Here is a 21582-nt window from a genome sequence, read left to right as displayed (position 1 = left end):
GAAGGTGGAAACAACCGCTTTCGAATATCCCCTCCATCTCAGTTGTTTCCTCACAGAAGCAAAACTGCAAGACAAAAGTGAGCAGCCTGACCCAAAAATATTGGGCCATGGTGGAAAACAGTTGACCAATGTCCAAATCTCAGGGGCCCATCTATAGCCATGTTGATCCGATCTGGGAAGCATGGTCGATGTGGCCACTCTGGAGATACCAGGATCACGTTGCCTGGATGTTTCTCTACCCAATGTAATCCTTTGTCTACCAGAGGCCATGGGAGGGAACACAAAGAAGAATACCTCGAGTCCACGGCAGCACCAGAGCTGCAATTCCTTTGTACAGTGTTCTGTTCAGGGGCTGTAAAACACCACCACCTTGGTATTCTCTTTGGTTGGGATTTCTCCCATCTTTCGTGAATGAGACATCGCTGCCTCCAACAGCTCCCATTCCCCGGGGTCTAACTTTCTCAGACTGAGAAAATCTGCCTGGTGATGTGAGATGCCGCCAGCCACTCCAAGTGTTCTGCCCAAAGAATCATCTCCTGGGTCTCTCGAGCCACTGCCAGATTCTTGGTTCTGCCTTAACAGCTGATGTAGTTTACCATCATCGTATTGCCTGATAGGATCCATACTAGATGGCTACATAACCTTGGCAGACAGGCAAGCAACGTGAAACGCACCGCTCTCGTCTCTAACCGATTCTTCTGTTTCGACCACTGGCCCTGTGCTGACTGAACTTGCCACACCGCCCTCCATCCAGAGAGCCTTGCATCAATGGTGACCTATTATCCAATTCGTAATCTCCAATTCCGCACCACACTCGAGATTGGTGCAAGTAAGCACCACGAAAGACTGTCCCTGGCTTCCCCCTCTATTAGAAGAGGAAGATGACACTCTTAATAACAGATTCCAGCAGGAGAAGAGCACCCCCCTATATAGGCCGCATATGTGCGAATGCCCAATGCATTAATTCCAACGTCGATACCATAGAACCCAAGACCTGTAAATAGTCCCAGACCCTTGGGACTGAAAGCTCTAGCAGAAGTCTAATCTGACTCTGCAATTTCAGCAATCTCTCTTCATGAGAAACATTTTCTCTCTGCCAGTGTGTCGAACTGAACTCCCAGATACTCCAAAGTTGAGGGGGGACTAAATGGCTTTTTGCCAGGTTTACCACCCATCCTAGAGACTTCAAGCGCATCGGTACCTTTTGTACTGATTGTAGACTGAGGTCCTCCAATTTCCCATGAATGAGCCAGTAATCCAGACACGGATGCACCACACATCCTCTATTTGCAATGCGGACACCACCTCCTTGGTGAAGGTACATGAAGCCATCGCCAGCCAAAAAGAAAGGCTCTAAACTGAAAATGTTCGCTTAGGACCATGAACCTCAGAAATCTCTGGTGCTCTGGCCTGATGGTTATGTGCAAATACGCCTCTGTCAGCTTGAGAGATGCCAAGAACTCCCCCTTGCGTACTGCTGCTATGACATACCTCAGAGTTGGACTTCAGTCTCCATGCAGAAACAGGGAACCTTGAGAACCGCATTTACCTTTTTTGAAATCTAATATCCACCAAATGTCCTTTTTTTTTTTTGAGCCACGAAAGATGGAATATAGGAAAATTGGTTCTTCCCCTTTTCAAATCTTGCCTCAGGAGCATTCCACTGAAGCCCAATTAACTCATTAATTGGATATGGGGGGAATGAAACAGGACAACTTAAATTGACCTCCGGCCACAAAGAACGTGCTCAGGGTCTGAGCAACCAACTAAGACATCTCTGTGAAAAAGGAGAAAATCTGAACAGAATCCAAGGCAGCTCTCAATTAGATGTAATTTCTACCAGTTCTAGAGGTGAGAAAGCCAACTCCCCATCAGAATCCTCCGATGTCTCATGATCCACATCCCCCTAAACATTACCAGGGACAGCCTCCCTGTGGCGTTTGCCTACCATGACTGACAATGGGAGGCCCAAACACGCGATCCCTACATAGTAGGTTGCTTTGCCTTCACTGGGTGACCGTGCAAAAAGGTCTGCAGGCCCTGGAAACGTTCCACCCAGGAAGAGGAGGATGGATATAAACTGGAGACTATAGGCCCAACCTTGCTCTCTCCAACCTCTCTCTCTCTTGGGGAAGCTTCTGCCTTCAGAAACAAGGGAGGAGGAGAATTGATCATTGCCTCGCCTGCTACTCCACTTCCCCCCCCCCCCCCCCCCACAGACACCATAGGCAGAGGGGATGTCCCAAAATGGGCAAAAGCTGTGGCATTCAAATTGCTATGAGCATCTAAACAGCGCTGACAGATGGAGAGAGTGCGAGGACTGAATTGCTCACAGCAAGATGCTTGGACCTGTTCATTCCCGGAAGCTAGCTCTCCTGAACTTCTACTCTAGGCAGCCTCTTGTGCGCACACCAACACCACCTGGATGTATGAGCACCCCTCCAGGACATAGGCAAATACATGCTCAAGACTACACTGCAGTTGTATGCGCTCAAGCACCTGCACAAATATGCACTCAGGTCTGTCACAGATGTAAATGCTCAAATCTAGACCATGACCTTACTTGCACAGGGCCCTGTGCATGCAACTGCCATGTGGCAAGAATGCGCACAGGAAAAGAACTGCCACTATGGCCTACCACGCGGCTAAGCAAAGCCTGACTGCACCTTCAGCACGTTTAGGCCTGGATTCGTTCAATATCCGGCACCGAAAATCAACAAAGGCCTGAAGAGCTTCTCAACAGCTCATGCCTCTTAACCGGCCAAGAACCAGCATCCCCTGGTGCCTGTTCCGCCAAACAAGCATTGCGCATAAGCAAATTAAAACCGGCAGAAGACCTCTACGAGAATTTGAGACTCTTCCTCTCTGCACCTCAGTGGGACAGGGAACCGCCAGCAATTGTTGAGGAAAGGATTCTCCTGCCTCTCCTGCAGATGCTGCTAGGGAATCTAAAATGACCGCCATTCCCGCGCTGACAGGGAAAGCCTCAGCGCTAGACCACATCACCTGCGAGACTCATTTAACCATCGGTCTAGTGATGGACTCTCCCAAAGTGCTTTCCCCACACCAAGCAGTTTGAATTTAGGCGCGACTGCAAGTATGCACATGAATGGCACTGTCTGCCTCACACCATTGCCAAGCGGCCCGATTAGCATGCCGCTATCACCACCCCATTTACCTGAACCTCAAGAAACCCTCGTGCGACCAGTTCTGAAGCAAGAATCAAGACCCTGAGAGACCAGCACAACATTTCCACTGCATCCTAGTTGCTCTTGCTTTTTTTTTTTTTTTTTTTACACAAACTTTAAAACTGCATCCACTGCTGTAACTAGTCCCAGAACAGAGAGGAACAGATATGCAACACTTCCCTGCTCCAACAGGACCCAAAATGCAGAGTTGCCAGCAGAACCAACGCTGCTTCGTGGGGGATGAGGGATCTGGACCATCAGATACACGAGCCATTGGAATCTAGGAGCAAGCTGCCATCAAGGGTCACCAACCCCCTGCTCATCCACCTCAAACCGGGGGGGAGGATATGGCTCCACCAGGACCTAAAAAACCCCTGGGAGGAACTGGAGATCTATCTTCTCTTTTTCTTTTTTATATACTCCAGATTGCAAGTTTTGCACCATCTGCTGGAGACAGAGAAATACTGAGGGACAGCAAGTGGCACATTGGGTTATGTACAGTGCCAGTGAAACTTTCTCTGTCTTCATCTGTGGGTAGTGAGGCGAAACCCAGGAATATGGACTGATCCGAGTACGTACAGTTTCTATAAAGATGAACTCGTGGAAAACTAATGCTAATGTTAGGACAATTCTCTCTAAAATCTAAAGTTTGTTAGGCAGGAAGAACTATATACATACAAGAAGGAAAAACTAGCAATTATTTGCAGAACAGTCAGACTTATCCATTCATGGATGACAGTTGAAATAAAGGAAAATTGGTTCTTACCTGTTCATTTTTGTTCCTGTAATACCACAGATCAGTTAAGACAAGTGGGTTTATTCATCCCTACCAGCAGATGGAGGCAGAAGACAAAACTTTGGGCACTGCTACATATCTGAGTGTGCCACCTGCAGTCCCTCAGTATTGACCTGTACCCAAGCCAAGATAATTTAACAATAGGGTGAACCAAGCTTCTGGGATGGATACCCCTGAACTGGATAACCAATCACAGTCAACAGGGAAAACTTCAGAACATTGTAAATATCAACCTAGCTTTGAAACCATTTTCGTGAGCGCCTAAAGGTCCAGCAGCAGAAATAGCAGTCTTTCGGCACAGATCCCAAGGGTGGGCCTCTGGACTGATCTGTGGTATTACAGGAACAAATATTAGCAGGTAAGAACCAATTTTCCTTTCCTGAACATACCCAGATCAGTCCAGACAAGTGGGATCTATCAAAGCCCCTCCCGATTCCGGGCGCGAACCCAAAAGACCCGCTCTCAGCACACACTCACCAAAAGAAGTCGCCTCAGGGGCGTGCACATCCAAACAGTAATTGTTAGTGAAAGTGTGAAGTGAGGACCAAACCGAAGCCCTATATTATCTCTGAGGAGACACCAGTTGACACTCGGCCCACGACGACGCCTCAGCACAAGCAGAATGGGCTTTAAGCCCCACAGACACTGCACGGCCCTTAGAAACATAGGCCGAGCAAATCATATCTTTCAACCAGCGAGCTAAGGAAGCTTTAGACACCTTCTTCTCCCTTTTTTGGACCCCCGAATAGCACAAAAAGATCAAATCGACGGAAGGAGTTGGTGATCTTCAAATAACGTAACAGGGCGCATCGCACATCCAAAAGATGGAAAGCCCGTCCCAGAGAGGAATCATGGGACCAGTTCGGAAATCCCAGTAACTCCATCTGGTTCACATGAAAGGCTGAAACCATTTTAAGGAGAAAGGAAGATACTGTACGCAAGGAAGCCATGTCAGACTATATCAGCTGGAAAGGATCACGGCAGGAAAGAGCCTGCAACTCCAAGATCCGTCTAGCCGAACAAATGGCTACCAAAAAGACATTCAAGGTAAGTCTTCAAGGATGCTCGAGCCAAAGGTTCAAAGGGATCCTTGCAAAGAACCCGCAACAATAAGTTAAGATTCCATTCCAGACATCTTCTGTACAGGGGGATGCAGATGCTTAACACCCCTTAGAAAGCACACAACGTCAGGGTGGGAAGACAAAGACCTGCCCTGTACCTTCTCTCGGAGGCAACCCAGAGCCAAGACCTGGATCTTAAGCGAGCTAAAAAAAAAGCCAAAATGTGTGGGATGGAAACAAGCAGCGGGTCCAAATCCTGTTGCCCACACCAGAAATCAAAAACCTTCCACACTCTGGAATAGGCCAGGAATGTAGCCTGCCGCTGAGCCTGAAGGAGGGTAGCAGTAACTGGTTCCGAATACCCCTTCAGACGCAACCGCCGTCTCTCAAAAGCCTGGCCGCGAGACAGAAGCGATCCGCCCGATCCAAAAATATGGGACCTTGCTGTAGAAGGCTCTGCAAGTGAGTTAGACGCAGTGGCTCATCCATTGCCAGATGTACCAGATCTGCGAACCTCAGGCGTCGCGGCCACTCCGGCTCCACAAGAATCACCGAACATGGAATAGCCTCTATTCGCCTGAGCACCCGCGCTATGAGGGGCCATGGAAGGAAAACATACAGAAGGATTCTGGCAGGCCAAGGACGTACTAGAGCATCAAGACCCACCGCCCCGGTCTCCCTCCGGCGACTGGAAAACCTCTCCATCTTGGCATTGGATCTTGTTGCCATGAGGTCCAGCTGAGGAGTCCCCCAATGGGCACAAATATGATTCCAGGCCTCCATGGAAAGTTCCCACTCCCCCGGTCCAACTGCTGCCGGCTGAGATAATCCGCTTGGACGTTGTCCACTCCTGCGACGTGTGAGGCAGCAAGACCTTTGAGATGGCGTTCAGCCCATCCGAACAAGAGCTGAGCTTCCCGGGCCACGGCGTGACTCTTGGCTCACCCCTGGTGGTCGATGTATGCCACCATCATCGAGTTGTCTGAAAACACTCTTACCATTCGATTGTGGACCAAGGGTACAAACACTTGAAGGGTCTTGCGCACTGCCCATGTCTCCAGTCGATTGATGGACCACGACTATTCCGACACAGTCCAGATGCCCTGCACTGACCTGCTCAGGAACACCGCTCCTCAGCCCTGAAGACTGGCATCTGGGGTCACCACCACCCAATCCGGGACTTTGAAGGGCATGTCTTTCTCCAAATTGCTCCTTGTCATCCACCACGCCAGACCGGACCTGGCCATCTTTGATAGAGGTAGTGGCAGAAAATACTGTTCCAATAGGGAGCTCCAGCGGGACAACAATGCCTTCTGCAGGGGGCACATAAGCGAACGCTCAAGGCACCAGCTCCAACGTCAAAGCCATCGATCCCAGGACCTGTAGATAGTCCCAGACTTTGGGAACTGGAAGGTGAAGCAGGCGATCTGAGTTTGGATCTTGACCACCCTGTCCGCAGTGAGGAACAGTCTTCCTTGATGAGTGTCGAAACAGGCGCCCAAGTACTCCAGGACCTGAGAAGGAACCAAGTGACTCTTCGGCAGATTGATGATCCAACCCAGCGACTCCGTTGGAGAACACACCAACCAGGCGCACTCTTCTTGTGATTTTGCCCTGAACAGCCAATCGTCTAGACAGGGATGCACCAGAATTCTGCCCTTCCTCAGGGAGGCCGCGACGACCACCACTTTCGTGAAGGTACGAGGAGCGGTGGCCAGGCCGAAGGGAAGGGCCCAAAACTGAAAATGCTGTCCCAGCACCCTGAAACAGAGAAACTGCTGGTGGTTCTGTCAAATGGGGATATACAGATGGGCCTCAGTGAGGTCCAGAGAAGCTACTCTCCTTTTCAGACCACTGCTATCATGGTGTGCAACGTCTCCATCCGAAAACGTGGAACCTTCAAACCAGGTCCAGGAAAAGTCGAGAAGTGCCCTCCTTCTACGGAATCACAAAATAAATGGAGTACGTTCCTTGCCCTTGCTCCAAAATCCGAACTGGGACTACCGCTTCCAGATCTAACAAACTTTGGAGGGTTCCCTCGATGGCCACTCTCTTGCTTTGGGAAAGACAGCACGATTCCAGAAAGGTCGACCTGAGATGGGAATAAAACTAAGGCGTAGCCTTCCCTGACGACCTCTTATACCCACTGGTCGGAAGTGATCTTGGTCCACTCCTTGTAAAACAGGATCTGCCTGGCTTCATTGGAAAGACTTGAGTCCGCCTGCTCCCTGAACAGACCAGCCTCTAGAAGACTTTCCAGGACTTCAAAAGGACTGCTGTCTCCCCACTTTCAAGCCAGAGTCCGGGAAGTCCCACTCCCAGCTGATCAGCTTCTGGATCTTCTTAGGAATGGGGAAGGTACTAGGGGGTTTTTGCAGCCCGTCCAACATCAGATTAACCCCTTCGTTATCAGATTCCTCCAGGGAGAGCTTTACCCCCAATTCCTCCAGCACCTGGAGGATAAGGGGTCTCAGCTCCCCTCTCGAATAGACCGACCACTCGCGGGTCGTCGCCCTCAGCTTTGGGCCCCTCAAAGGCTCCCTGATCATCCTTAGGGTCATCTGGATCCTGGAGAATTCCCCCATCCGGGCCAGCATCTGGGTCCTCCATCGGGAACAAGCCAACTTCATCCTGAGGGTCATCAGAGTCCTCCGAATCCCTGATATCTGAGCCCAAGCGCATTGAGCTGGGTCCATGAGGCTGTCCCCGTGATCCCATGGAGCTCAACGGGTCATCCCTCAGCCTCTTAGAGGAGTCTGAAGAACTGTCTTTAACGTGCCTCTTCCCGGCTTCCCTAGCCAGGAAAGCCTCATGGAGCAAAAAGACGAATTTGGGCGAGAAGCCCCTCTGGTCCCCTGATGGTCCCTCTGGGCCACCGAGATCCAGCCCACACGCCCCCCTCCACATGCTGCTGTATCACAAGGGATGGGGGGGGAAATCTCCGGAGCCCCGGGATTGGGCCCCCTTACTCAGCTCCCCCTCTACAGGGGAAGAAACAGGCCTGAGGCCCTACCGTGGCCCTCGATGACTGCGAAGATCTCCTTCTTGTAGGCTTGGCCGACAACACCCCCTCCCCCCCCCCGCACATTCCATGCAAAGGATTCCACAGGCCCAGCAGGCCTCTAACCAGCGGCCTGTTATTGCATTGGATTCGCGAGGGATGAGGGGGCGCAGCACACGGCCACCGCAGAGCAGGAACTAGAGGGCACACCGCCATGAAGTTCCTGCCGGCGCAAAACAAAAGCACCGACACTGTGGGAAACGCATGCGGGCATCGCCGTACTAACACGCAAAGAAGGGGTACACCTCCCTGAGGCGGCAAAGGCCGATCCTCCCCCACCCCCCCGCACAGCCCGGGTCCTCTGAGGCTGACCCTCGACGATCCCGCCGAGCAGGCCACCTGACCAGCAGCCCAGACAGAGAGTTGTGCCACCTTTTTTTTTTTTTTAAGAAACCCCAGCAGCAAAAACTCAGGAAGGAAAAGGATCCCCACCGGGGATTACTTCTGAGTCCAAGGGGCAGGTGGAGGAGGGCTTCAGGACCCACTGAGGGAACCAGTCCCCTGGTTATCCGTGGTCCTGGGGTCGCGGGCTAAAACTGCCAGGGATAGCCAGCCCCCCATTTGCCGAGCTCAACCCGAGGGATGGCCCTCAACAGGAACCTATCACCTCTGGGAGCAGAAATCTTCCAAACATCAGATCAGATGAGACCGCAGGTAAACATCTCTACCATCTGCTGGAGACAAAGGAATACTGAGGGACTGCAGGTGGCACTCTTAGATATGTAGCACTGCCCAAAGTTTTGTCCTCTGCCTCCATCTGCTGGTAGGGATGAATAAACCCACTTGTCTGGACTGATCTGGGTATGTTCAGGAACGTAAACAAAAAGACCTCCATCTACAAAACCATACAGGGTGATGCAATACGGTGCGCTCAGTCGACCACCCTGGTTAACTAATGGTTGGACGTGCGTTTTGAACACGCGTCCACAACCCCTTATGCTATAAGGGGATTAACACATCCAACCCCAAGCAGAGATAATAGTACTCATCAGATGCAAATGCATGTTGATAAGGATATTAGCTATTCTCCGCTGATGCAAAAAAAAAAAAAAAAAAAAACAGGCACCCGACACACACATTTTTATCCTCAGAAATTAATGCCTGCCTGGAGCAGGCATTAATTGAGCATCCTAAAGTATACAGAACAGCAGAAAATACTGCTTTTCTGTACTTCCTCAGACTTAATATCATGGCGATATTAAGTCGTCGGAACAAAATGGAGAACCTTTAAAAAAAAAAAATAATAATAATGTTTTTTTTTAAAGTGTGCCGGCAGTCAGGTTAGGAAAAGGGACACAATGAGCATCCATTTTCCTAACCCGTGACTGTGCACGGGTTAGGAAAACAGACATCCGTTTTCCTAACCCACTGACAGATACCTCTCCGGGGCGCCCGCTGCCGAAGTGGCATTAGGGAAGCACAATTTCCCCTAGTGCCTCCTTTACCATGGCAGCTGATTTAAATATTAATCGGGCACCCTGGAGGTTGATCGGTGAGTGTTAGGAGAGCAGGCGCTCATGATTGAGTGCCCGTTTTTTCTATGCCGATATTGCATCGGCTTGATAGTAAACAATTCCATGGGACAGAAATGAATATATCCTCCCACCCCCCACCCAAAAAAAGAATATATTACAGCATGAAAAATACAACACTGGCAGAATCTCTAGCTATTTAGCTATTTTTTATTACTCAAGTATTTTATGTTTTTAGTCTATACAAATGTGACAGTTCTTTGCCCAAGTCCCAATAAAAGCAAGTCCTACTCCACCTGCTTTCTGTATAGCAGTTGAGTTTAAAGTCTGATTAGCTGCTCCGCGTGGAGTGCCTTGAGGTGCAGCAGAAGAATCTGTATTTAAAGTATTTTGAATCAACGGAGCACAAACCTATGAAAACAAATTCAAGTAATAAAATCAATGTTATGTTTAAAAACTAAGCACCTAATATTTTGAAGGAGTTACAAGAATAATATGGCACTCAAAAAACTGTAGTCTCCCAAGGTCTCAACTTAGATGAAACTGCTCAGATGAGGTCCTTGAAAATCTCTTAAAACTAAGTAAAGCCAGATGTTGAAAAGCAGAGTTACTAATATGCAAAGGAAATACTACTAAAAAAAATAGCTTTTCTTAAAGAATTTGATAGAAAGTTCAATCATTAATGCTCACTTTCATTTTTCTTTCCTGAAATGACCTGGATTTAGAAATAACCTTTCCTTAAATTCACAAATTGGGGCATTGCTATGTTGAGTTTCTTAAGAATCCTAAGGGGTGTGGCCATGTGTTTTAATATTTTAATCAAAAACAGGTGTAAAAACTAAGAAATACATCACACCTAAAGAGGATGTAGTGAAGAAACAGTTCATATGAAAAAATGTAACATTGTAATGGTACTTTATGAACTTCAAGGAGGAAACTCTGGTATCAGAAGAAACTACACAACCCAGTGTTCATAAGTCAGTTTTAATGTGCACTAATCAACTAAAAAATAAAGAACATTTGGAATGTGTGATAAATGCAACCTTTAAGTATTATCCATGGAAATTTTTGATCAAAACTCAAGTGTAAAATAAATAGTATTTCTTGTTTTGTTACCTAAAATAGTTTACTATTTCAGAAATCAGTAACCTTTTTGGGGAAGTATCCAAATCACACATCTTAAGATGCTGTTGACATTTACATAATCCTGCATCTGAAAGGGAGGAGGGGCGAACAGGAAAGGCTGGTAAAATCTTGGCTCTTCTAACCACCTAGACCCATTTTTTTTTTTTAAACTTGAAAACCAGCTCTGCTAATTTCACACAAAAGAGATTAAAGCCAGCATAAGACTTTTGAAAATGAGCAGGATATCTATATTAGAGGAAGGAGCATGCTGGGAGAATGGCACATGTGCCAGGGACTGCCAACTCCTGGCCGATGTATTTACCTTCAGGGCCTTCATTCATTTCCAACTTTTAAAAAATAAAATTTAAAAAAGCCCCATACCTGTCTCAAGCCTTCCTACTTTGTAAGTGGGACAGAGGGCAGACACATGGGCAGTGCACTACAGAAAGGAAAATTGGTTCTTACCTGATAATTTTCATTCCTGTAGTACCAAGGATCAGTCCAGACTGCTGGGTTATGCCTCTCTTCCAGCAGATGGAGTCAGAGAAAAGCTGAATAGCACCCCCTAGATAACCTGATATAATCAATATCAAAGCAGAATGAAGTAAAATTTAACAACCAATGACTAGATCAAGCCAAATATTAACCTCTTAAAAACTATAACTTGTGACAAAAAACTATGTCGTGTAGGTGTGCAATGTTCGAAAAATCTGCAAAGAGAAAATACAAGTAGCTGAGAGGACTCTCCTGCACATGGGCGGGCGTCTGGACTGATCCTTGGTACTACAGGAACGAAAATTATCAGGTAAGAACCAATTTTCCTTTCCCTGTACGCACCAGGATCAGTCCAGACTGCTGGGATGTACCCATGCTGCCCTAAAAGGTGTGGGACCTGGAGAGTCCCGCTCGAAGCACACTGCTGCCAATAGAATCCACCTTCGGATCCCGGACATCCAAACAGTAATGCTTAGCAAACGTGTGCAAAGATTTCCAAGTGGCCACCCGGCAAATCTCTTGGGGCGACAAACATTGGCTTTCTGCCCAGGACATTGCTTGTGACCTAAGAGAATGCGCCTTAAGACCATCCAGTACTAGCCGCCCGTGACAGATGTAAGTCGAAGCAATAGTGTCTTTCAACCAGCGGGCAATGGTAGTCTTAGAAGCCTTAGTCCCTTTCTTAGGACCGCTCCACAAGACAAAAAGATGATCCGACAATCGAAAAGGATTAGTTACCTCCAAGTACCACAAGAGGATTCTGCGGACATCCAATTTCCTCAGATCCTGAGCAGAATTCCTATCCTCATCTGAGAACGCCGGTAACTCAACTGACTGGTTGACATGAAAGGCCGATACTACCTTCGGCAGCAAGGAAGTCACTGTCCGAAGTGAAACTCCAGAGTCAGAGATGCGCAGGAACAGCTCTCTACAGGACAACGCTTGAAGCTCTGAAACCCGTCTAGCCGTACAGACACGAGAAACCCTGTCTTAAGCGTTAAATCCTTCAGCGTAGCCCGCTTCAAAGGCTCAAAAGGAGAACCGCAAAGGCCATGGAGAACCAAATTTAAACTCCAGGACGGACAATCAGAATCGGAGCCTGATGGAAGCAAGAGGGCCGCCAATCGGGGGTGGGCCAGGCCTCTGCCTCCGAGGTGACTGCTAGCTCTGAGAACCGCGCAGTCACGGCAAAGCGGACCCCCGTCCCGAAATCGGCCGCTGCGAAGGCCCCTCGCTCCCAGGGAGACATCGGGAGCAGAGGCCTTCGCGGGAGAGCAGCGTCCCCAGCTCCCCACAAGCGGACCAATGTGGCATGAAAAAAGCGCGCAAAACACTCCACCCCCTGCGGAGGCCCGGGAGATTGCGGCAGGCTAGAGCCGATTGATTTTAAAAGCGCACCTGTTTCTAACAACTTGCACTGTCTTTTTTATATATATATATATATATATATATATATATATATATATATATATATATATATATATCTCAACCCCCAAACAGGGGAACAAACATCCCTGAGCAACCAGTCTAAGCACCCACCAGAGGAAGTTTACTTCTCTGGGTTAGCAAGTAAGGGGGAGAGTGACCGGCCCACCGGTAATATCCTCCCCTGCAGCTCACCAGGTCAGGGCACAAGTCTCCGGGTAAACAGCTTCTAAGCAATGCCCTGCCTACAGCTAGCTGCCCTTCTGACAAAATTGAAGAGATTTTGTAAATTAACCACTTAGCTTAAATCAAACCTGTCAGAAGAAACATCCCAAACAGGAATTTAGACAAAGATCAGGACCACAGGTTATGCTCTCTTGCATCTGCTGGAGTCAGAGAAATACTGAGGGATCGCAGGTGGCACACCAGGTTATCTAGGGGGTGCTTTTCAGCTTTTCTCTGACTCCATCTGCTGGAAGGGAGGCATAACCCAGCAGTCTGGACTGATCCTGGTACGTACAGGGAATACAACTTTGCGACTACTTCCTTCCCTCTAACCTGCATGCTTCTCCATACCTTTGCCCATGAGGGTTTAAAATCTATGGGACTCACAAGGAGCCCTTAGATCAAATGACTCTCTCTTAAACTGAGAATAACCTGCAGAGAGCAAGTTAGTTACTAGGTAGTAATGTTTAGAATTCTCTATACGAGAAACCAAACACATTACTATCATAACGTACCATTACTAAACATGATCGAGTCTTGAACAAAAAAAGACCTTATGACTGGCAGTGTACAATGCTTCTAGTTACCAGGTCAACCCCCAAACTTATTTTAACTCTGCTCTATTTTAAAACCACTTTTGAAACAGCTATTTCACTCTGTCACCAAGTATGATTAAATTTCCTATTTTTTTTTTTTTTTTTTAAGGGAAATGCATGGTACGAACAAGAAACACCCAACCACACAACAGTAATCACTAAGTGTGTAGTTTTTAAGTGAACTCTGCAGTAAAGGATAAAGCTACAATTAGAGAATGAGTCCTGTACTCAAACTGCTATAGAATTGAACTAGACATGTTTTTTCAACCTTATTTACTAATTAATCTTGCTTAAAAACTGTTACCGAACCGTATGGCACCCATGTAAAATGTAAGATTACAATAGCATTACTTTATGTGCCTTTATGTGAACCGTTGTGACTGTACCCACCTTAACGACGGTATAGAAAAAGATTTAAATAAATAAAAATAAATAAATTTTAGTTTGACAGAATTTCAGTTAGTATAGCTGTGTTTAAAAAAGGATTGGATAAGTTCTTGGAGGAGAAGTCCATTACCTGCTATTAAGTTCACTTAGAGAATAGCCACTGCCATTAGCAATGGTTAGTAGTATAATGGGTACACTCTTTTTGCCTTAACCTCTACTTTTGACCTTTTGACCTTCAACTCTGCTCTGCCGCTCCTACTCACCAGCATGGCTGCTTCCTTAACACACAAGTTTGACCTTCATCTCTGCTCTATTGCCTCTATTGATCAGCTACACTCTTTTTGCCTTAACCTCTACTTTTGACCTTTTGACCTTCAACTCTGCTCTGCCGCTCCTACTCACCAGCATGGCTGCTTCCTTAACACACAAGTTTGACCTTCATCTCTGCTCTATTGCCTCCATTGATCAGCTACACTCTTTCTGCCTTAAGCACTACTTTTGACCTTCAACTCTGCTCTGCCACTCCTACGCACCAGCATGGCTGCTTCCTTAACACACAAGTTTGACCTTTATCTCTGCTCTTTTGCCTCTATTGATCAGCTACGCTCTTTCTGCCTTAACCACTACTTTTGACCTTCAACTCTGCTCTGCCGCTCCTACTCACCAACATGGCTGCTTCCTTAACACACAAGTTTGACCTTTATCTCTGCTCTTTTGCCTCTATTGATCAGCTACGCTCTTTCTGCCTTAACCACCACTTTTGACCTTTTGACCTTCAATTCTGTTCTGCCGCTCCTACTCACCAGCATGGCTGCTTCCATAATATATAAATTTGAACCTTCCGCTATTCAACAGCATAGAAACTGCCTTGACCTAGTCCTTTAACTGCTGTCTCTTTCTTCATCTCAGTTCTTTCCTTTTATGGTAATCATCCGACAACTTTCACACTTAAATACCCTTACCCACAGCCTCATCCAATCACCACCACCCTGCTCACAGCTGGGTAATGGAGACTGATCCTGTGCAAAACGCTCCTTCATCAAGTTGTGAGCGTTTTTTGAAAGACAGCAAAGAAGGTTTAATTTGTGAAAAGTATAAAATATAATGTAATTCAGTATAAAGTATTTGATTTTAAATTAAATGTATTCAAATTGTTGATATATCTTGATACCAGATGCATTACACCCCCATTTTTGTAAGGGCTTGTAGTTAAGGCTAATTGTATAGATACATTTCTAGGGTTATTTTAAATTTAGAGATTCAGAACTACAAATTATTCAGTTTCATTCATTCCTGTTACATTTTTTATTTCAAATACTGACATATATTTTGGATTTTGATACCCAAAATATAGAATTCCTAGACTGTCTTTTGGTCTGGTTTCAAAGTGGAGATTATTCTCAAACTGTCTTTATAGATGTTACTTTTTGCAAATCACATTTAATTATTGCAATTATTTTTATTTTTTCTGTTTTTGTGCTTTTTCACTGATGACAGACGGGCAACAAAGAGCTAAAAATAATTTATTTTTGTATCTCATTTTTCCTTAAAATTGAGAATGTTTTTGAAAGAAAATGAGACTGGCTTTTGAAGGTGTTTTCTGAGAAAACAGACTAAAGGATAATTATACCATAGTAATAAAATCAGATTGTGTAGATAAACTCACTGTATTAATTATAATTACTACTCCAGTCTAATAAACTTTTAAAATAAGAATCATAAAATGTATACATGTGTACAAACAATACATACTGAAGAAAAAAAACTAAGGGGTAGATTTTTAAAAGAACATGCGTATGTCCATGTGCTCGCACTATTCGTCACGCGCACATGGACGCGCAATTTTATAACATGCGCAAACATGAGCACGGGATATTATAATCCACTCATGCATGTGTGGGCGGCGGGCGGCTATTTTATAAAATTACGCGATGCAATTGGGCCTCCCCGAGTTCTCTCCCAGTCTGCTCCAAAGGAGCGAATTTGGAGGGAACTTCCTACCGTCCTATCCATACTCTCTCTCACTTCCCCTCTCCTCTCCTCCCCACCCCCTAAACCCTTTCTCCTACATTTCGTTATTTCTGTTTTGTTGCTTACTGCTCCGTTGGAGCAGAAGCAACTTGCGCACACCGGCCAACTGCCGGCACGTACTTCCCCAGCACAGCGGCAAATGGCTACTGTATCGGCTGCCTGCCTTTTGCCTGCCCCAACCTTGACCTGGACCTCGACACCACTTTATTTATTTATTTATTTAGAATTTTTATATACCGACATTCTTGAAAGAAGATATCAAATCATGTCGGTTTCCATTGAAACTGAACAATCGCAAGCGGCGTTACATTGAAACAATCGTCAGATAACAGATAACATTATAAGTAGAACAAGTCTTATAAGTAGAAACAAACGCGGCAGTGACGTTACAATAAAACAAGTTGTCAGATAACAAATAACATTATAAATAGAACAAGTCTTTTAGAACAAAAACAAACCGATGGTGGATGTGATTGAGAACAAAAAGCAAATATAAATATAGATAGAGCATATAAATATGGAGCATCAAAGCAGTGATAATAGGCATTTCACAAATAAGGTAAGCTTGTTGTATGCCCTGATCTCGGCTTTCTACGTGACTTTGTCTGACTGCTCCTTATAGGACTCTCACCTAAGCCCTGCCAGCCCCTGGAACCCAAGGACTCAACCTGTGGGGAACAGGGTTAGTATAGGTGAAGTCCTAGTCTTAGTCCTTGTAAGAGTGCGTCTACCAGCTGTCGGTGTGGAGATATAGAGAGTTCACCTATTAGGCTACGTCAACCATGCCACAGCCAAGAGCTCACATCCGTATCACAAGGCAATAGAAATAAGGCTCCCAGTAGGGAATGGGGTCCCCTAATCAGCAATGGTTCCCCCTTCCCAAGATTAGAAAAATACCTGAGGTCAAAGATATTCTCCAAAGACTGAATCTCCCAGTTCTTTCGGTTTCAGGGACAGAGACCCCTATGAGGGTCTCTAAATGAAATCCTTAGAAGTTCTCTACACTGTACTGAGATGTTAACTAAATCTTTCTGGGTAAAAGGCCCAAAAATAAAAACTACATAATATATCCATAGTTACCTGGGACTGAAGCAGCACTGGGACATGTCTAAACAGCCCTGGGACATGCCTCGAACAGCACTGGGACATGTCTAAACAGCCCTGGGGCTTTCAAAGCCCTCTCTCTCTCTTGTCCACACTCCTCCCTACAAGTGCAGCAATTGTTACACAAAAAATAACCTCAATGACAGCTCTACTTCTTTAAAGAAAAAATTCTGGCTACCCCTGGAACTCTGCTTTTGCTTGTCCTGCTCCTGCTTCAGTCCCAGGTAACTATTCATTTTTATTATTCTATTATTATTTATTTATGTTCTTAATACCAATCACATCACAGTTTGGCCCATGTCACTTTTACCAGCCAATAAGGAATGCTGTAGCATTTTTTAAATTAGTGCTATTTCTAATGCTGTTTTTTTCCGTGGTTTTTCTGCATCAGGGCTTTAATGCAGATTTAGGTGCATTTTTTTTCCTATCGCATGTTTTTTACATGGGCATATTATGTAGTTTTTATTTTTGGGCCTTTTACCCAGAAAGATTTAGTTAACATCTCAGTACAGTGTAGAGAACTTCTAAGGATTTCATTTAGAGACCCTCATAGGGGTCTCTGTCCCTGAAACCGAAAGAACTGGGAGATTCAGTCTTTGGAGAATATCTTTGACCTCAGGTATTTTTCTAATCTTGGGAAGGGGGAACCATTGCTGATTAGGGGACCCCATTCCCTACTGGGAGCCTTATTTCTATTGCCTTGTGATACGGATGTGAGCTCTTGGCTGTGGCATGGTTGACGTAGCCTAATAGGTGAACTCTCTATATCTCCACACCGACAGCTGGTAGACGCACTCTTACAAGGACTAAGACTAGGACTTCACCTATACTAACCCTGTTCCCCACAGGTTGAGTCCTTGGGTTCCAGGGGCTGGCAGGGCTTAGGTGAGAGTCCTATAAGGAGCAGTCAGACAAAGTCACGTAGAAAGCCGAGATCAGGGCATACAACAAGCTTACCTTATTTGTGAAATGCCTATTATCACTGCTTTGATGCTCCATATTTATATGCTCTATCTATATTTATATTTGCTTTTTGTTCTCAATCACATCCACCATCGGTTTGTTTTTGTTCTAAAAGACTTGTTCTATTTATAATGTTATTTGTTATCTGACAACTTGTTTTATTGTAACGTCACTGCCGCGTTTGTTTCTACTTATAAGACTTGTTCTACTTATAATGTTATCTGTTATCTGACGATTGTTTCAATGTAACGCCGCTTGCGATTGTTCAGTTTCAATGGAAACCGACATGATTTGATATCTTCTTTCAAGAATGTCGGTATATAAAAATTCTAAATAAATAAATAAATAAAGTGGTGTCGAGGTCCAGGTCAAGGTTGGGGCAGGCAAAAGGCAGGCAGCCGATACAGTAGCCATTTGCCGCTGTGCTGGGGAAGTACGTGCCGGCAGTTGGCCGGTGTGCGCAAGTTGCTTCTGCTCCAACGGAGCAGTAAGCAACAAAACAGAAATAACGAAATGTAGGAGAAAGGGTTTAGGGGGTGGGGAGGAGAGGAGAGGAGAGGGGAAGTGAGAGAGAGTATGGATAGGACGGTAGGAAGTTCCCTCCAAATTCGCTCCTTTGGAGCAGACTGGGAGAGAACTCGGGGAGGCCCAATTGCATCGCGTAATTTTATAAAATAGCCGCCCGCCGCCCACACATGCATGAGTGGATTATAATATCCCGTGCTCATGTTTGCGCATGTTATAAAATTGCGCGTCCATGTGCGCGTGACGAATAGTGCGAGCACATGGACATACGCATGTTCTTTTAAAAATCTACCCCTTAGTTTTTTTTCTTCAGTATGTATTGTTTGTACACATGTATACATTTTATGATTCTTATTTTAAAAGTTTATTAGACTGGAGTAGTAATTATAATTAATACAGTGAGTTTATCTACACAATCTGATTTTATTACTATGGTATAATTATCCTTTAGTCTGTTTTCTCAGAAAACACCTTCAAAAGCCAGTCTCATTTTCTTTCAAAAACATTCTCAATTTTAAGGAAAAATGAGATACAAAAATAAATTATTTTTAGCTCTTTGTTGCCCGTCTGTCATCAGTGAAAAAGCACAAAACAGAAAAAATAAAAATAATTGCTATAATTAAATGTGATTTGCAAAAAGTAACATCTATAAAGACAGTTTGAGAATAATCTCCACTTTGAAACCAGACCAAAAGACAGTCTAGGAATTCTATATTTTGGGTATCAAAATCCAAAATATATGTCAGTATTTGAAATAAAAAATGTAACAGGAATGAATGAAACTGAATAATTTGTAGTTCTGAATCTCTAAATTTAAAATAACCCTAGAAATGTATCTATACAATTAGCCTTAACTACAAGCCCTTACAAAAATGGGGGTGTAATGCATCTGGTATCAAGATATATCAACAATTTGAATACATTTAATTTAAAATCAAATACTTTATACTGAATTACATTATATTTTATACTTTTCACAAATTAAACCTTCTTTGCTGTCTTTCAAAAAACGCTCACAACTTGATGAAGGAGCGTTTTGCACAGGATCAGTCTCCATTACCCAGCTGTGAGCAGGGTGGTGGTGATTGGATGAGGCTGTGGGTAAGGGTATTTAAGTGTGAAAGTTGTCGGATGATTACCATAAAAGGAAAGAACTGAGATGAAGAAAGAGACAGCAGTTAAAGGACTAGGTCAAGGCAGTTTCTATGCTGTTGAATAGCGGAAGGTTCAAATTTATATATTATGGAAGCAGCCATGCTGGTGAGTAGGAGCGGCAGAACAGAATTGAAGGTCAAAAGGTCAAAAGTGGTGGTTAAGGCAGAAAGAGCGTAGCTGATCAATAGAGGCAAAAGAGCAGAGATAAAGGTCAAACTTGTGTGTTAAGGAAGCAGCCATGTTGGTGAGTAGGAGCGGCAGAGCAGAGTTGAAGGTCAAAAGTAGTGGTTAAGGCAGAAAGAGCGTAGCTGATCAATAGAGGCAAAAGAGCAGAGATAAAGGTCAAACTTGTGTGTTAAGGAAGCAGCCATGCTGGTGCGTAGGAGTGGCAGAGCAGAGTTGAAGGTCAAAAGTAGTGCTTAAGGCAGAAAGAGTGTAGCTGATCAATGGAGGCAATAGAGCAGAGATGAAGGTCAAACTTGTGTGTTAAGGAAGCAGCCATGCTGGTGAGTAGGAGCGGCAGAGCAGAGTTGAAGGTCAAAAGGTCAAAAGTAGAGGTTAAGGCAAAAAGAGTGTAGCTGATCAATAGAGGCAATAGAGCAGAGATGAAGGTCAAACTTGTGTGTTAAGGAAGCAGCCATGCTGGTGAGTAGGAGCGGCAGAGCAGAGTTGAAGGTCAAAAGGTCAAAAGTAGAGGTTAAGGCAAAAAGAGTGTACCCATTATAGTAGTATAATGGGTACACGATCAATCAAACTGATTGACAGGTGAGATAAGGATGACAGCAGCCAATCAGCGTTCACTTCCGGTCTAAGCCCCGCCCACGCCCCGCCCACTCCCCATAGAAGTGAATGGGGGCGTAGCCACGCCCCCTCCCGCCTCCTCCCGCCCTCGACCACGCCCCCGGCCACACCCCTTCCGCCACAGGCCCCACCCCTTCCGCAGCCAATCAGTGTTCACTTCCGGTCTAAGCCCCGCCCACTCCCCATAGAAGTGAATGGGGGCGTAGCCACGCCCCCTCCCGCCCTCGACCACGCCCCAAGACCCACCCCTTCCGCCCCAAGTCCCACCCCTTCTGCCCCGGCCCCACCCCTTCCGCCCTGGCCCCCGCCCCAGACCCCGCCCAGACCCCATCGATGCTCCTCCCCTCCCAATAGAAGTGAATGGGGAGCCCCTCCCACCCCAAACCGCCCCCCCACGATGTCACGGATGACCCCGCCCACACCCCAACCCCCAAGCCACACCCCCCTGTGACGTAGCGGGTATGACATCACCGGAAGTCCACCCCACACCGCCCCCCAAAAACACACCCCCTAAAACGTCATCAGAAAGGGTCCTGTCGCTTTTTTAATGATGTCAGTATTAATGGACTCTGGCTGTTTTTGATGATTTCACCGGAAGTACAATACAAAAGTCCCGAAATATGCGCTCCTAGAACCTCCTGATGCCTTTTAATGATGTCGGAGCCGGTAGTATGCTTTTAGGAGGCAGGAAAACTGCAGGAAATATGCTTTTTTTCTAGCCACTCTGTTTTTAAAAACCAAACAAAATACAAGCTGATAGGAGGCAGAAAAACAGTGGCTCGTTCTGTTGACAAGGATTTGGTTTTTTTTTTAAAACAAGTGATTGAAGCTACCGGTGGTGAATTGTATGAACTGCAGGATCAAACTTTGCAAAAGACAGGTTTTTTTTTTTCCAAAAGACTAGGGACCGGGTAGTATAAAGGGTACGCTGTCACTCAAACCCCCAAGCCAAACCCCCCAGTGATGTCACCAGAAGCCCAAGCCCACCCCTCCAAGCCCTTGCTGTAGATAGGCATGCCCCAATAAAAAAAGTTACCAGCGAGCAGGCAGGAAACTGTGACTCATTCTGTACACAGAGACAGGGGAGAATCCAATTACACCCCTTCCCTCCGCACCCTCTGCCTCAATCCGACCTTCCCCCAGACCTAAATCTGAGCAGAGGATAATTGAAA

The 21582-nt window shown here is 45.8% G+C and overlaps 1 protein-coding gene across 3 annotated transcripts in view; it reads right to left on the bottom strand.

Moving 5' to 3' along the window:
* Positions 1 to 21582, bottom strand: part of RIF1 (replication timing regulatory factor 1) — a 438203-nt gene that overhangs the window by 329843 nt on the left and 86778 nt on the right. For all 3 annotated transcript variants that reach the window (XM_029605462.1, XM_029605460.1, XM_029605461.1), the window contains exon 11: positions 9875 to 9989. In XM_029605462.1, the coding sequence (XP_029461322.1) occupies positions 9875 to 9989 (115 nt within the window). The remainder of the gene's footprint in view (positions 1 to 9874; positions 9990 to 21582) is intronic.

This window comes from Rhinatrema bivittatum, chromosome 6 (assembly GCF_901001135.1).
Source record: "Rhinatrema bivittatum chromosome 6, aRhiBiv1.1, whole genome shotgun sequence".
NCBI classification, from domain to species: Eukaryota; Metazoa; Chordata; class Amphibia; order Gymnophiona; family Rhinatrematidae; genus Rhinatrema; species Rhinatrema bivittatum.
The sequence above is the reverse complement of the archived record's forward strand: the minus strand, read 5'-3'. Positions and strand labels throughout refer to the sequence as shown.